Raw genomic sequence first — 18152 nt, 5'->3', positions numbered from 1 at the left:
TTAAGGTATTGCATGAATTGCAAAACATAATTGTACTAATGTCACTAGTATGGCTGCAAACGGGTAAAAAAAAGTGAAGGGAAAATGTTTAGATTGAATGACTGCCATGGCTGTTGTTTACTAGCAGTTTCAACCCGATTCACCCCCTCTCGTGAATAGGAATGGCATATTTTATGTATCTCCGTTATAAGTGCGAGCCTTTTGCTCAGTCTAAAATGGTCAGCGTCTGCACAAAGATGTTGGCGAGTCAATGGAGTGTCGCCTATTATAACCTCTTTGATAAGACTGTGTAGTGAAGCTGTCCCTCATACTGACAAACTTCCAGAGGATTATCAGGCAGCTCAGTCTGTCAATCACTTTTATTTGTCACATGAAATCATACAAGGTAGAGGTCTCCTAGGTCAACACAGTAAAATTGTTCTTTGTTTTACTGTCTGCAACTTATTCTTGTTCACTCATCAACCTGATTTCCTGCTGCAGCAGGCGGTTGTTTTCAGGTAAAAAGCTCTACCCCCTTAAATTTTTTCACTTTGTGTAAAAGAGGCTTGCATCTGTCTGCAGCTGAGCAGGAAGTGTACAGTGGTTTTATTATTAACAGATTCCACAATATCATGAAGTAGACTGGCTTTTCTTTTTTACACTGAACCAAACAATGGCGGCATAGCGCTGCCCGTGTTTGTGATTTCAGATAGCATATGTTGTTATCAATACACAGACGACAAAGTTGTGCGTGTACCGTTTGTTTTTCAGAAATATATTGCTGTGGGAGAACTGGGGAAAGCAACAGATACTCATGATGCCTCTGGAAGCGTGATTCTGGAGAAAGACTTTGGTAAATATTGAAGTACAAATGACATAATTTCATGTGAACAGCATGCCTCTCTTTGTGCAGTTTGTCTCTGGTTTACAGGATGATTTTTGCCCACAGAACACATAAGCAGGTTGGATATGGAGGAGAAGCTGAAAGCATTCACTGGGGACATCATGCAAGTTCCTCCACTGTGAGTAAAGCCTCCAATCTGAGAACATGCTGTCACAGTAACATTTGTGTATGTGAATGTAAACTGTCGAAGGGTTTAGTTTGCATATCTTATCAAGATAATTGACTGTGTACAGTATGGAAAGTGTTCAGAGCACTTAAATTTTTCACTCTGTTAATTTGCAGCCATTTGCTAAAATCATTTAAGTTGATTTTTTTCCCCTCAAAAAAACAGAGAAAAAACAAAAACTGAAATATCACATGGCCATAAATATTCAGAGCCTTTGCTGTGACACTTGTATTTTTAAGTCAGGTGCTGTCCATTTCTTCTGATCATCATACCAAAGCTCAAAGTATATGAGGTCAGGTATATCCACAGCTGATATTCTATAAAATTCTGATCAATAAAAAAACAACAGTATTTCAGAATAAATCAAGTATTAAAAATTTGTTCTAGAATTTGATATATCCTCTGTGGCTATACCACTGCTGTACTAGCATGTTTTTTTTAAATAACCAAGGCACTTCAACAGAAACCTTTATTTTGTGAAAAAAACAGTGAGCAGAATTAGAGATCATTTCAGGTACTTCTTTGTCACCAGGTGCCAGATTAACACCAATAACTATTTACTTAGTTGGACACACCCTATTTATCTGGCAGCTCTCCTGGGGCCGTATTCACAAAACATTTTATCTTAGCACTAAGAGTACTCCTAAGGAGCACTAAAAGATCTTAGGTAAGGGTAATTGCTTCAAACCTATTCCTGAGGTGAAAGGTCTTCCTAGACAAATAACCAAGTCCAATTGCTTTTGACTGAAATTACTTTGGGGATAACGATGACCTGGACAAATGAGAATATTCACAGGCCTATTCCCAAAGCCTCTGAGACCAACTTTTACTAAGGAGTGGGAGGGACTCCTAAGCTAAGACTGAGAGGTTGAGAGGGAATGAGTCCCTAAGAGTGAATTTATGATAGAAACTTCATTGGGGAAGTGAATGAACAGCCGCACTATGTGTGGTCTAGATAGGGCATTTATTGTCTGGTGCAAAATCCTCCTGACCGATAGCTGAGAGGCGCCAACATCGTCTGCGTTTCACAGCTGCATTTTTCCTGTGGTCAAACAGCGGAGAGTTGTAAGAACTTTAATCTTGTATGATATTGGGTGGTTTTTATTGGTTGATGATTTGATCATCCCCGACCAACTCTACCACTTTCATAATGTCATCTCCATCAAAGTGATACCTTTTTTTTTAAAGCTAAGTATCATTTAGTCCTCAAGAGGACTCCTATGTTTTTATAGATTTAGGATATTCTTTTAGCGCTAAAGTGCTTTGTGAATTACACTTATCTTAAAAAGTTAGAAGTCCTAAAACTAGGAGTGAAATGCTCCTTATTTTTATGAGTTACTCCTAAATCAGCAAGTTAGGACCTACTCCCAGTTTACTTTTCAAGATGGCAAGCTGCTCTAAGGTGACTGAAACCCTGCGACAGCAGGTTGTCCAGATGAAGGCCAAAGGGATGACCCTCTCAGCCATCAGAGAGAGATTGGGCGTTCACAGTCTGTGATTTCAAGAATATTGAACTTAACAAGGACACAAATTAATTTAAATCCCTCAAACAGGCCGGTTGTCCATGTAAAACAAGTGCATGTGAAGGACTGGGGAACGACAGAACCCAAAGTGTGTAAAGAAGTCTGTTAAATTTGGAAGAGGAAGTGTCATGGTTTGGGGATGTTTTTCATGGTTTTTCTGCAGCAGGAGTTGGGCCTCTTGTACAGCTACATGGCAGGGTGAATGCAAATGTTTAATTGAACCTCCTTCGGCAACATGCAATACGTCACTGCAATGTCTCCCAATCAGCCCACAATTTTATTGCAAGACAATGCCCCCTGTCACACTGCAAAACAGGTGAAGCAGTTCCTAGAATAAGAGTATTGAAACAATGAAATGGCCAGCCCAGAGTCCAGATCTAAACCCCATAGATAATCTCTGGAAACCCAGAGAAACCCTAAGAAACCCACTACAGCTCCTATGAATCCTATAGCCCTAAGAAAACATTGTTGAAATTTTCTCTTTTGACACAATGCAGACTTCAATTGTGTCTTCAATCCAAGCACACGTCTATGCAACTGTTTGGCTCCTGATTCCAGTGTCTTTTTATGCATATTTTACTGACTTTTACTGCTCATGTTTTTAGTTTTGTTTGCGTATGGAACACCTTTCTGTTGCCTCTTTAAACAGCAACTGATCAAATTAACAAAAATTACCATTCTGATCTGCAAGTTGTTTGTGTCTGCTGGCATCTCCCCTCCAGCAGTTCACGAACACTGGCTGAGCCGTTAGGACTTTATAACATCTCTGCCATTCAGCTGAATAACCTGACTTAGGGTCTGCTCACATTGTCCTTTTGGCCGCGGCCAAAACCGGTTTTTCAGCTAAAGTCTAGTACCTTTAAGCCATGTGAGTGCACCCGCTCCGCGCTCAACTGCGGCCAGCGGACCGTCCACGGCCCGCTTGAAAGAGGTGGGCTTTAGCGGAGCCGTTTGCACATGTACGAGCATGAGCGTGCGCACGTGTACGAGCACAAGCACGAGCCCTACGGCAGTAGCGTTATGTCCGCCTGTTCGGACATGTAAATAGAAGGACAGACCATGCGCGGACATTTAACAACAACAACAATGGCGGTGAAAGGTTCATGTTGGTGTGATGCGGAGGTGGAGTGTTTACTGCAGATTTGGTCGGATGAAAATATTCAAAAACAGTCGACAAGACGCACAAAAACTCTGAGGTCTGTGGAAAGATTTGTAAACAAAGCCACACACACGCGATCAATGCGTGTGACGTGTTACGGCGTGATGGCGTATGGACAGCAAGAAGCATTGGCCGTGTGAGTACAAACGGGGCTGGGGCGCGGGGGGAGAGGGAGGGGGGACAAGTACCCTAAAGTCCGGGTCTCGGTCCGGGAGGACAGTGTGAGCACGCTCTTAGTGCGCCTGCTGGTGAGTGGACAACCTGGTTGCCAGCCATATTCAACCGTGGATCCTCTAGGGGAGAGCCTCAGCTGGGTCCGTCTGCGGCAAGCTGGCAGCTGGCCGTTGGTTGCCTGCTCGAGTCTGGTGGGTCTACTGACCAGGCGTCTGGACTCCTGGTTCTCCCAGCTATGTGGGTTGGCTGTCTGCGGGATTGCTGAGCTGCTGGCAGTTGGTTGGCTGGTGAGCAGCCCTCCAGGCTGTGTGGGTCCTCTGTCCCTGGCTACGTGGGTCTTCTGTTACTGGTTCTATGACTTTTCTTTCTCTGTCGACTCCCGAATATTTGTGCTTTTAAACGGCTGGCCGCTCTGACTTTTGGGCTGTTGCAATGAAGCTACTTCTTGACTTTTTCACTTTGTCCGCGCTATGGGTTCCGAATACATGCACCTGGACACAAGCCATTGCCTTTGTGTCTGCCTAATGCAATGACTCACCTGGTCCTTTCGTGAATCAATGTTGTTGTCCCTGTATGTGCCTGTATTGAAAGATGCAAACTACCTTTGTTTGATGTGTATCTCTTGTCTTGAAAAATAATTTCCCACTGTCAGAGATCTCACTCTTTCTTGTGAAGCATCAACATGATGGTCCTGTACCAGTACTAAATGAAAAGAAAAAACATTTTATTTTACTCGGGCAATTTTAAAACAAATCCGGGCCCTGCACTGAATTATATATTGCTACACCTGATGAATTCAGAGCCAGAACTGGCCTTGGTATCACTAAGGGCGTACTCACACTGTCCTTCTGGCCGGGGCCAAAACCGTTTTTTCAGCTAAAGCCTAGTACCTTTTAGCAGTGTGAGTGCACCCGTTTCGCGCATAACTGCGGCCAGCGGGCCGTCCACGGCCTGCTTGAAAGAGGTGGGCTTAAGCGGAGCCGTTTGCACGAGCGTGCGCACGTGTACGAGCACAAGCACGAGCTCTACGGCAGTAGCGTTATGTCCGCCTGTTCGGACATGTAAATAGAAGGACGGACCTTGCGCGGACATTTAACAACAACAACAATGGCGGTGAAAGGTTCACGTTGATGTGATGCGGAGGTGGAGTGTTTACTGCAGATTTGGTCGGATGAAAATGTTTAAAAACAGTCGACAAGACGCACAAAAACTCACTTAGGTCTGTGGAAAGATTTGTAAACAAAACCACACACACGCAAGCAAGAAGTATTGGCCGAGGCCCTGGCAGTGCGAGTACAAACGGGGCTGGGGCGCGGGGGGAGAGGGAGGGGGGACAATTTCACTAAAGCCGGTGCGGGAGGACAGTGTGAGTGCGTCCTAATATTGTTTGTACCCTTGTCCCAAAATTGGACCTAATTAAAATTTGGACACAGTCAACTGGTATTCCTGTATTGTCTGAAACCTGGCTGAGTAAGTCTCTCTCAGACAAAGATATTTTTTACCTACCTTTATTATTTTAAAGGTTACAATGTCTTTTGTTGTGATCGCCCCAAAAAGGTGGTGGCATTGCTATTTATGTTAAAAAATAAGTTCTATGCTACCATCCTAACATCTGCGACAATCAGCAAGCAATTTGAACTTCTTGCCCTGAGACTTAAATATTCTCAGGGCCAGTCTATCTCAGTTTTGGGTTTATATAGACCTCCTTCAGCCTGTTTGGAAGCCTTGTCGTCCTTATCCAGCTATGTTGCTGGACTAAATTCCAGTGAGCTACTTTTGGTTGGGGATCTTAATCAGGATTGGCTGTCCACAGCCTCAGATCTGTATGTGACCCTCAAACGTGTATCAACTGATTGATAGTCCAACTCGTCCTAATATTAAACAACCCACAAAATCAACCCTATCGGACCTTTTCTTGACAAATGCCCTTCATAAATATAGTTATATGAGGGGATTTGCAAATGATTTAAGTAATCATTGTGCCATTGCAACAGTTCGAAATGGCAAACTTCCTAAAACCAAGCCTCAACTTCTTCTTAAAGAGGGTTTTAAACACTTTTATGAACAAGCTTTTATACATGATTGGGTTTGTTTTAACTGGACCCGGTTTCTCTCTTTGACAATGTAAAGCTAGCCTGGAAGTATTTTTATGACCGATTTATGTTTTTAATACAAGCACGCCCCATTTTGCAAATTTAGGGTTAAAGGGCGAAACCACCCCTGTTTCAGTGGATTGGCTCCAATTGACCCAAAGAAATTCTGGCCATGTGTTACCAAGTGATGTGCCATCTCACTTAGTCAAAGAGTCTTGCATCCTTACTGACAAATCAGCCATGCTAAATTATTTTAATGAACATTTTATTTCAGCCGGCTTTTTATTTGACTCCTTGCACCCTGATTTGGTAAAATCTGACAAAAATCAGGATTTTGTGTCAAAGGCATCTGAGGTTAACAGGTTCCTTTTCGATTTATGCCAATGTCAACCGCTGAGGTGCGGAGAGCATTACAGAAGTTGGACTCCAGGAAATCAGCAGGGCCTGAAACTTGAGCCGTTCTTCTCGCAGTTGGCTGCAGACTTTATTGCTGAGCCTCTTTAATATATGAAAGTAAATGTTTCTTCTTGTCAGACAAGTTAGTTGTATGGTAAGGATGTCCTCATACCTTTTCTTAGCTGACAGTTTCGGCTGTACTCCAGCCTTCCTCAGAGCTGCTGTTTTCTTCCGGGTATGACGTGTTTTATGAAAACAGCTGACCGGGCCGGGAAACTTCAAAATAAAGTTCCCCGACCCGGTTGTGTCCGTTCCTCGCCCTGGTGCCGCTGGCAGAGAATGGTGTCCCAGGTGTGTGGGAGCAAGCATGTCCCCTGGTCCCTGTCCATGGTGTTGCCCTCACGCCTCCTTATTTCTATGGCCTCCTTTATCCATCTTCTGTATCTGTTTGTTTCAGATGTGATGATTTTTCCCCTGTCCCAGTCCATGATGTGGTTGTTTCTTCTGCAATGGTCTGTTATGGCTGATTTTTATGTTTTCTTGTTCTGCTTTGTGTTTCTTTGTTCTGGTAAGCCTGCCTGCTGTCTCTTGCTCACATTCCCTCTGATGTTCTTTTTTTCTTGTACTGAAAGCTCGTCCGGTTTCTCCATTTATGTTTTATTGCACAATTTGCATGGAATCTCATAGATGACGTCACATTTCTTGTCCGGTTTTATTTTGTCTTTTGGTTGTACAAGTTGTTGTATGGTTTTATGGCTGCGTTTATCTAATTTTTTTTATGGCGCGTGTGGAATCTGTTGTTCCTCTGACGTATGATAGTGTTATGTCCTAATTTTTTTTTTCTTTTTTGTTTCGTTTTCTTTTCTTTTTTCTTCTGCTCATGTTTTTACTGCCCAGCTGGGGTATTGGCGCTGGTGAGGGCTTGTCGTATGTGTTTTTCCTCCTTCTGTCTGTCTTTATTGTCCGTTATGATGCTGGTCCGGTTGTATAGTGGTCTGACGACTGACAGTTTGTGTGTGGTGGTCCATAGGAGGTACTGGTCTGTATGAGTGGGTTTCCTGTAAGTTGTGATTTTGATGCTGCCGTCTTCTGTGTGATGTATGTTCATGTCTAGGAATGGTATGGTCCGGTTGGTTTCTTCTTCGTGTGTGAACTGTATATTGCCGTTGCTGTCTATTGTATTTAAGTTGGCAGTGAGTTCTTGTGAGTTACCAGTCCTAATTATTTCCAGAGTGTGGGTTTTATTTGTGGGGGTGCAGTCTGGATGGCTTTCATTTCTAGGTCCTCCATGAAAAACCCGCTCATGATAGCGGACAACTGGTCTCCCATGGCAAAACCTTCCTTCTGTCTGTAAATGAGTATATTGTATTGGAAATAAGTAGATTTGGCGACAAACTGTAGTAGGGTGGTGATGACTGTGTCTGACTGTCAGGTTTGTACGTGTCTTAAGTGTTTTGTCCTGTTAGTCTTTCTGTAACTACGTGTAAAGTGACGTCTACAGGTGTTTTTGTGAATAATGATATTACGTCATGTGATATGAACATTTCATCCTTCTCTACAGTTATGTTCTTGATTTCTTGTGCCAGTTGTTGTGAGTTCTTGCAGTGGTGTTTTTCTGAGCATAGGTACGATGATTTCTACTAGTGCTTTTGATAGATTGTATGTGGGTGATCCGATGCTGTCAACTATTGGACGTAGTGGTGTGTCCTTTTTGTGTATTTTGGGAGTTCCATATATCCGGGGGTTGACATTGGATGTAATTTCAATGCGATTTTATTTATAGTGCCAAATCATAACAAAAGTTGTCTCAGGACACTTTACAAACTAGGTAAAGACCACACTCTGACTTATTTATGATAAAAATAGACCCAACAATTCCCCCGTAGAGTACGGTGGCAACGAAAACCGTCCCTATTACAGGCAGGAAGGTCAGACAGACCCAGCTCTGTGGAGGATGGCCATCTGTCTTTACCCGGTTGGGGAGGAAGAAAAGGAGAGAGAAAGAGAGAAAAGACGGACAGATGGACAGAGAGGGACAAAGACAGACACAAAGACAGAGACAGACACACTTCGAGTAACTATAATAATATCTATAGTAATAGGTATATGACTTATATGTTATGGCAGTTAATACAGCAGAATAGTAGAAACAAGCACAGCTAAGGTTGTAGATTATAATAGTCAGCAGAGACCTGCGAGACGACAAAGCACAAACTATGGGGAAGGAGTTGAATTAGTAACATGCATTGATGAGACATGAACGATACAGACAGAGAGGAGAGAAGCTCAGAGTATCTGGAAAAGTATTATCCCCCGGCAGACTAAGCCTGTAGCAGCATAATTAAGCAGAACAAAATTAGCTTAAAACAAGATTGCTAAGGGCTCGTAAGCCCTAGCTGTAAGCTTTATCAAAAAGGAAAGATTTAAGTTTACTCTTAAATATGGGGACAGTGTCTGCCTCCCGAACAACACTTTGGAGTTGGTTCCACAGGAGAGGAACTTGGTCTGTAGGTATTAAATGGTTGTCCTGTGTTATCTTGTTGGATTCCAGTAACAGTTTGAGTAATGTCTTTAATGTATTTTTCTTTTCTTCCGTGGGGTCCTTCTTTAGTATTTCATATGTGTTGTCTTGTAACATGGTTTCCATCTTTTTGTGAGAAGTATCTGCATCCATGACTACTGTTGTGCGTCCTTTGTCGGCTGGTAGTATGATGATAGTGTTGTTCGTATTGAGAGAGTGTATTGCTTTTCTTTCCTTTTTTGTGATGTTGCTTTGTGGAGGTTTCAATGCTTTGAGAATACCTGCAATGGCATTCCGAAGGCTAGCTTTCTGTCCTTGGTCTTGGAGTTTATTGCATGCCAGTTCTGTTGCTAGAATATATTCTTCGTACGGTATTGTTTTGGGTGTAATTGCAAAGTTTAGGCCTCTTGATATAACTGCCTTTTCTGTGTCTGTAAGGGTGTGTTTTGATAGGTTAGCTGGGGCTGCTGTTTTCTTCCGGGTATGACGTGTTTTATGAAAACAGCAAACTGGGCCGTGAAACTTCAAAATGACTCTTTCATATATTTTTAACTTGAGTCTGCTCAGCAATGAAATCCCAAATGTCTGGAAATGAGCATTTGTTTTTCCTCTGTTAAAAGATTGTGAACCCTTACATGTAGATAATTACCAATATCCAAACTTTGCCAAATCATTAGTGATCAACTAAAAGATTTTTTGGATGACGATGTATTATCTAAGTATCAGTCTGGTTTTAGAAATAAACATAGCACTGTAACAGCTGTTCGATCGTCTTTAACATGTTACGCCCCTAAATATTCCTGTTTCGGAGGCCTCGCCCACTGAGGTCAAACACGGAGAGAAGGAACGCAGGTTAGAAAAGAAACTTTTCCGACACACAGATCGGCATCCTGACATCCGAGATGGAGCAAAATAAAGATGTGCTTTTTGTCAGTCTTAAGAGTGGAATAAAAGGGGCCCATAAAAACGCTGGAGGCAGTCAAACCGAAGCAGCGTTCCAATGTGACCCGAGTGCGCCTGTGCGCACTGTTGGACAGGTGTAACCCAATTAAAAGCACACACGTTTGAATCTATGACTTGCAAGAAAAGCTGAGATTATATTTAGGAAACCCTAAGTCAAATACATTCAACTTGCTCAAAAGATCCATTTCATTCATTTTGTAATTATGGCTGCAGTATATTTCCACAGAACATACAAAAGGGTGTTGTTTTGTGATTTTAAACTCTTTAAAATAGTTTAAAGACTGTAAGTAACCAATGTTCTGACCGTTGTGGGTTAGCTGTATATAAACTACTCCTTTAGGTGGAAACAACAGCCTTCTGATCCAGAATATCACCTATAATGCGAGGGGGTGCATTTCACGGCAGGGGTGCTGAATACAGCGCTCTTGCTCTGTAGCGGGGTTTGCCAGTGGGGTTATTAGGTATTCCGTAAGAGAATACCTTTGTCACCTAGAAGAACCATACCAAGATGTTAATCATCTGATACCTTGTTTGATTTAATGCAATTTATCAAGGGTAGCCACGAACCGAGGAGATGACTTTGGCTCTGCAGTGCGTCTTGCTGCAGCCACGCGCCAACACATTCATTCATTCATTCAATGTCGGGGTCGCGGGGGGCTGGAGCCGAGCTGTTTTGAAATATAAAAGAATCGTGTGTGTGTCCCCGGTCACCTGGCCACCACGTTTAAAAGCGACAGCTTGGCATCACAAATCACCTGTACATTTCTTTTATCGAGTGGTAGTTTTGGCGATTGATGAATGCGTAATCAGTCATTGATGGTGCCTTCAGACGCGCATGAGTACAATCAATTGCTCCAACCACAATTTTTTTTTTTTTTTAATTTGTTTTAAGAATCCGTTTTGATCTGTTCTTAATATGTGACTGCTTATGCTTAATGACAGCTGAGGTTTGTTCATTATTTTCAGCCAGATTTTGCTGTGCTGCACCGCAAATACACAGGCTCAAATGTGCGTACACGATCTCAGACCAGACGTGAGATTTGATTGTAGCTGGATGCCCCAAGGTTCGATGCTATACTCAATACCTATTTTATTTAGCATTTATATCAATAACTTGTATGAAAATTTGTTAATTGCCATGTAACAATTTTTTGCTGATGACACTATTATCTATTGTTGCTCAGCATCTGTTACACAGGCTTTTGAGTTTCTGCAGTCAGCTTTCTATGTTGTCCAGTCTCATTTGAAGGAACTAAGGTTGGTTTTAAACAGTTTAGTTTAGTTTTAAACTCTTTGTTCTCTAGTTTTGATCTCCACTATATATTTATACAGACCCCCTTAAATTTTTCACTCTGTTAATTTGCAGCCTTTCCTCATTCATGTTCCCACAGCACCCCATTTTGACAAAAAACAACACAAAATTGTAGCATGTTTTTGCAAATGTATTAAAAACAAAAACTTTAATAGCACATGGCCATAAGTATTCCGCATAAACTATCACGTTGATATTTGTCAACGTATATTTAACTTAGGTGCTGTCCATTTCTTCTGATCATCCTTGAGATGGTTCTACACCTTTATATAAGTCCAGCTGTGTTTAATTAGACTGATTGGACACACCTTTCTATATAAGACCTTAGAGCTCACAGTGCTTGTCAGAGTAAATGAGAATCATGAGGTCGAAGGAATTGCCCGAAGAGCTCAAACATAATTGTAACCATGCACATACCAGGCCATGGTTATAAAATAATTTCTGCTGCACTTCAGGATCCTAAGAGCACAGTGGCCTCCATAATCCTTAAATGGAAGAAGTTTGGGACGACCAGAACTCTTCCTAGAGCTGGCCCTCCAAACTGAGCAATCGGAGAAGAGCCTTGGTGAGAGAGGTAAAGAAGAACCCAAAGATCACTGTGGCTGTGCTCCAGATATGCAGTGGGTAGATGGGAGAAAGTTCTAGAAAGTCAACCATCACTGCAGCCGTCTACCAATCAGGGCTTTATGGCCCAACAGAAGCCTCTCCTCCGTGCACGACCAAGGAAAGCTTGCAGACTATGAGAAATAAGATTCTGTTTTCTGATGAGACCAAGATTAAACTTGCTGTCTTAATTTTAAACAGTATGTGGAGAAAACCAGACACGTCATCACCTGCCCAATACCATCCCAACAGTGAAGCATGGTGGTGGCAGCATCATGCTGTGAGGCATATATCCTGGGGGGAAAAAAAACTTTTACGGCGTGCTCAGGAACTAGCACTGGGCTCAAGGTTCACCTTCCAACAATGACCCTAAGCACACAGATAAAATTACAAAGGAGTGGCTTAAGAACAACTCATTGACTGTTCTTGCATGGCCTAGCCGGAGCCCTGACTTAAAGAAGAAGCAGAATTTACTTTATCAATTTTTTCACTCTGTTGTTATTCATGTTACAAACACACAGGCCCGAAATACACACATGCACAAAAAGGACCTATATACATGCAGTTAATGGAGAGATGTCAGAGCGAGGGAGCAGCCAATAGATCAGCGCCCCATGGACTGAGCTACTGCCGCTTCCATACCCAACGTTCACCATCCAACCTGACAGAACTAGAGAAGTTCCCCAAATCCAGGTGTGAAAAACTTGCATCATTCCCAAGAAGACTCATTGCTGTATTAGCTCAAAAGGGTGCTTCTACTCAATACTAAGCTTAACAGGTCTGAATACTTATGGGCATGTGATTTTCAGTTTTGTTTTTTATTGATTTTCCCAAAAAATCTGTGTTCTTCTGTCAAAATGGGGTGCTCTGTGAACATTGAGGGGAAAAAATCAACTTAAATTATTTTAGCAAATGGCTGCAAATTAACAAAGAGTGAGAAAATGAAGGGGGTCTGAACACTTTCTATACCAACGGTAACTCACTAGTGTCCCTAGTAGGCTTTATGGACATCACTGGTTAACTAGTTAATATTTTGAGGCTTACTAGTTGACTAGTTAGGTCAAGAGGCTTCAACTAGTTAACTAGTAAGCACTTTGGACGTCACTAGTTAACTAGTAAAGTTGTCAAGGCTAACAAGTTAACTAGCAAGGTCAAAATAGGCCTCAGCATGTTAACTAGTAAACATTTTTGCCTTTACTAGTTAAATATTAAGTCATTTTGGCTCTCACAAGTTAACTAGTGTAATACTAGCATTTTACTCGTCATATTTGCGTTAGCATGGCTCTGTAACCAGGAGCGGCTGAATCCATGTTTACTAGTTAATATGTGAGAGCATTTGCGGTCACTCGTAGGGCTTTTAGTGTTACTACTTTGGTCCACATTACCACTAGTACTTCAAACAGCTGACTAGTTTGGACTTTGGTGCTACTAGTACACTGCACAACATCACTAGTAAGGATTCTCCTGGAACTAGTTGGACAAATGTTCCACTAGTTGCTGGGAACAAGGGCCAGTAAGAGTTTTTTTGTTCAGCTGGTACGACAAAATGTCCAACTAGTTCTGATAACTAGTGGAGGACACTAAAGTCTGATACCAAGGATATGGAATAGAGGCTCAAACGGCTTGCCATACTTGACGACGACAACTTCTACTACTACTACTAGCCAAGTTACTACTTTTGCCCTTAGCATTGGTATATGCACCAAGTATCAGAACGGGTAAAAATCAGGCCCACAGTTAAAATTTCTTAAAAAAAATTTCTAGTATTTATTTGTTCTTTATTTCTCAGTGCTCCTTTCTAGAATTTGTTTTTACATTGTGTATATGTAATATAAGAACCCTTCTGGGCACCTTTGCAGAGATTCATAACGGTGCAAAATCAGTGCTCAATCCACATAAGTCTGTTTTTATTCCAGCTCAAAAACGTTACTGTATCAGCTGCCTTATCAGTATTCAGACTCTAAAATTGGCATCGGTATCAGCCTAAAAAAAATCCCATATCAGTTGGGGCCTCATCTCGAAGAACATATAAATCATTATCGTGCTGCTGGTTTTCTGTTGTCGTGCTTGACGCCTCTAGAGGTCACTGGGGGGGTTTTGACGGTATTGCACAACTGTCACTTCTCCTGTGAAGAAGCTTTCTTGCCAGTGACTGTCACACTTGCTGTAGGCAAACAGCCTGAGGGAAAGGTGGGCACTTCTGCATTACAGTGTCACACTGTGATATGCATCTGATGGATGTAATTTATTACTTCAGGTTATCTTCCCATGATGATTCATTGATTTACGATCATTTCAGCTATTCTGCACTGAAAAAAGACGGCCAGCGTCTGTCTGTCCTGCTGAAGAAAGGTCACCAGGTTGAGGCCAAACCAGCCAGACCAGTCACTGTATACAGCCTGATCCTGCAGGAGTTCAAGCCTCCACTCTTCACTCTTGGTTAGCACACATTTCTTTTTTTCCTCTGTGTAATACTGACTTCAGACCGTCTGGTATTCAAAATAGCGGTTTGGATGTCTTTTTCTGCTCTTTCCATGTTACGATAGAGACACATTCAAACAGTTAAAATGGTTTGATTTCTATAACAGATATTGAGTGTGGTGGAGGATTTTATGTCAGAAGCTTGGTGGATGACCTGGGAAAAGGTGAGATTAATTAAATGAATGAATCTCCTCATCAGCATGTTTATTGAAACATCAATAATGCTAAGTGATCAGAAATTAACCCTTCTTACCCTTTCCTCTGATAATAATCTGTGCCTGTATGCTGCAGCTCTTTCTTCATGTGCTCATGTGAAGGAGCTGATCCGAACCAAGCAGGGTCAGTTCACCCTGGAGGAGCATGTCTTACATGAGGAGCAGTGGACACTAGAACACATTCTGCGCTCGCTGCAGCCCTGCCCAGAGTCTGAGCAGGGGGTGACCTGTACAGAGCCACCAGAAGCTGACACCTGAGGAACACCCTCTGATCAGGAGCCATAGTGGAAAGCTGTCTGTCTCATGGTTGGTCATGACCACCTGAGAAAGGAACAGCCGGTCAAAACGTGTTTAAGTTGTGTTGTTGAGCAAAATTAAGTGAGACATATTGAGACAAATGTTAAAACCACTGTTGGAACTCATTGGACCAGTGAAGGACACATTCCAGGGTTTCTAGCGTGTGTCTCTCTCTCCTGCTATTTAGGGTTTAGTGAATTTTGTAAATAATTTGGTAAGTCGTCTGTCTTGAGCTGTTCATATACCGCCTTATTCTGTTGAGCTGAACACAGAAATAAGCCATGCTGAGAGTGCTGCAGCACCCACTAAAATCACCATTAATCGCTATTAAAAACCATCAATTCAATAGGAGTTTAAACTTAATATGTTTCCACTATCTTTCAGGGATAAAGGCCATACACAAATATATGTAGATTGGATTTGTTTATACAGTATAAACCTGTTTCAAAAAAGTGGACTAAGTCCCATATGTAATTGAAAACAGAACAAAGACAACATTTAAATGTTGATACAGAAAAATGTTATTGTTTTTGAAAATTATATTCTAATTTAGAATTTGATGTCAGTAACATGTTTGAAAAGAGTTGGGACAGGGTCATGTTTACCACTCTGTTGGATCACTTCTTTTAACAACACTGTAAGCTTTCGGGAACTGAGACCAACTGCTGTCATTTTAAAAGTGGAATGTTTTCCCGAATCCTTTGTTATATTTCATAATGCACCAAAAATGTTCCAACAGGTGACAAGCCTGGACAGCAGGAGGCCAGTTTAGCACCTGGACTCTTTTACTACAGAGCCATGCTTTTGGAATACGTGCAGAATTTGGTTTGGCATTGTCTTAGTGAAATAAACAGGCCTTCCCTGAAAATATGTCTACTAACCTGTTGCTAGTTGACCTCATTCATTGTGGGATGTTCCTCCAGGTGTTTTCTTTCAGCATTTCACACCTTTTCCACTCTCTTGTTGCCACTGTCACAACTTTTTAAACATGCTGCAGGCATCAAATTCAGAATGGGCATATCATTTTCAAAAGACAATGATTTTTTTCAGTTTCAACATTTTATTTGTCGCACAGTATTTATTGACTTTCATTATGTAGAGTTTATCGTGACAGCCACAGCTTTAGAAATAGAAAATTATATAAATGGAAACAAAAAAGAAAAAGAATTCTTATTTTCTGAAAATAAGAAATTACAAACTGTTAGGTATGATTGCTTGACAATGCATTGTTTTCACTTTTCAAGACTTGGTTGTATTAAGATGCCTTGTGTCTAGCAGCCTCTATGGCGGTAAGATGTAACTTCTTTTTAGTTTGTTTTTGTTTTTTTTTGCTCTTTTGTAAATCTTTATTAACTGATATAAAAAGGAGTGTGATAACATTGTCTTCATTTAGGTGGTATTAAGTGTATGATCCAACTGTGCTGGAAAATGCATTTACAAAGCTAGGGAAATATGATTCAGTTTACCTTGATGCTTATTTAGTGACAAGTCATGCTGTTTGCTCTTAACACTGCTCTAAGAAAGACATTTGACATGTGAGTGAAAGCACATTATGTTTCAGTACACAGTGTAGAGCTTTTTCTTTTTAATATTGGTGTACATCTTGAAAAAGTGTTGCATCCACAGTACTATGGTTATACAGCATGTCTAACTGAATTTGTTTTGGACTTGCAGATGAAATGAATATCTGAGTGAAACCTTTCTTCTCTGATAAATACTTGGATTTCATACCAACATTTCTATCTTCATTCACAACAAAGTGGCTTCTGGTCATGAAGGAACTATTTTGTATACAAGGCATCACTGTAGTCTTCTCTTGCGCTTTACTAAATACTACATATTAACTCATTTTTTTTCAGATATAATTATATATATATATATATATATATATCTTATAGAGAGAGATTTTGCACGAAAGTTAATAAAATAAGAAAATACTATTTTTTTTATTTTTTACATATTCAATCCACACAGGAGTATTAAAAATAGGCTTCACGATTGTTTCATATAAACTATGTAGTGAAAAACGTGCTGTGTCCTGATATTTGTCATTATCAAGATATGAAATGAACTATATCGGGATAGGAAATTTTGTCCCTATCCTCCAGCTCTAGTTGTGATGCATAGTTTCTTTGGCAGTCTGGTGAAGGAGACTTTCTAAATATGTGTAAGAGACAGCACGACAGACAGATAGACCCAGGGATGCAAGCAACCACAAAATGAACATTAACTATTATATCTATTGTATTGTGAATATGACTAACCAGTTATGTCAGGTAATATATTAGAATATGAATACTAGAAACAATTGCAGTTAAGGTGATAGAATACGAATTATAACTGGCGGTGAATATGATCAAATGATATGAGTACCAGAATTAACCGATGCAATACTAGAAGAAATACGACTGATATTTTTTATTGCATTGTATATTGTAATTTATAAAACTAATATATATGAATAATAGCAGCAGGAAGCGTCAAGCAGGACCAGCAGCGGCATGTCCCCCTCCAATTGTTTGACAAATATATTTCTGACTCCACATTCCATCTCTGCCCTCCTCTACCACACAAATGAAATGGTAGTTTCTTACACGGACGCTGATGATCAGCAGGCTTTTAAAAAAAAGAGGAGAGACCCTTAAAATGATGATTCACTAATATAACAGTTAAGTAAGCAGTGATGTGCGCTGTTTAGAACAAATAAGGTAAGTAAATGATTCAGTGTGCAGTTCTTTTTGAATGATATGGTGCGCCTCTACAAAGTTGTGATTCATGGATGCATTGTATGAGTTGCCTATGGGCAAAAAAAAACAATTTTTTCAACAAAAAAATATACAGAGGGTACGGAAAGTATTCAGACCCCCTTAAATTTTTTACTCTTTGTTAAATTGCAGCCATGTGCTAAAATCATTTAAGTTCATTTTTTTTCCTTTTAATGTACACACAGCACCCCATATTGACAGAAAAACACAGAATTGTAGACATTTTTACAGATTTATTAAAAAAGAAAAACTGAAATATCACATGGACATAAGTATTCAGACCCTTTGCTGTGACACTTGTATATTTACCTCAGGTACTGTCCATTTCTTCTGATCATCCATGAGATGGTTCTACACCTTCATTGGAGTCCAGCTGTGTTTAATTCTAATGATTGGACTTGATTAAGGAAGCCACACACCTGTCTATATAAGACCTTACAGCTCACAGTGCATGTCAGAGCAGATGAGAATCATGAGGTCGAAGGAACTGCCTGAAGAGCTCAGAGACAGAATTGTGGCAAGGCACAGATCTGGCCATGGATACAAAAAAATTTCTGCTGCACTTAAAGTTCCCAAGAGCACAGTGGCCTCCATAATCCTT

The 18152-nt window shown here is 40.8% G+C and overlaps 1 protein-coding gene across 1 annotated transcript in view; it reads left to right on the top strand.

The window, feature by feature from the left end:
• trub1 (TruB pseudouridine (psi) synthase family member 1) overlaps positions 1-16514 on the top strand; it is a gene marked incomplete at its 5' end in the record, with an annotated part of 31917 nt that extends 15403 nt beyond the window's left edge. The window contains 5 exons of the mRNA XM_083933421.1: positions 751-832; positions 929-1001; positions 14093-14232; positions 14382-14438; positions 14566-16514. Coding sequence (XP_083789547.1) covers positions 751-832; positions 929-1001; positions 14093-14232; positions 14382-14438; positions 14566-14747 — 534 coding nt within the window. The 3' untranslated portion in view covers positions 14748-16514. The remainder of the gene's footprint in view (positions 1-750; positions 833-928; positions 1002-14092; positions 14233-14381; positions 14439-14565) is intronic.
• Between the last annotated feature and the right edge of the window lie 1638 nt (positions 16515-18152).

Source organism: Echiichthys vipera (genome assembly GCF_963691815.1).
Source record: "Echiichthys vipera genome assembly, chromosome: 18".
Classification (NCBI taxonomy): domain Eukaryota; kingdom Metazoa; phylum Chordata; class Actinopteri; order Perciformes; family Trachinidae; genus Echiichthys; species Echiichthys vipera.
The sequence above is the reverse complement of the archived record's forward strand: the minus strand, read 5'-3'. Positions and strand labels throughout refer to the sequence as shown.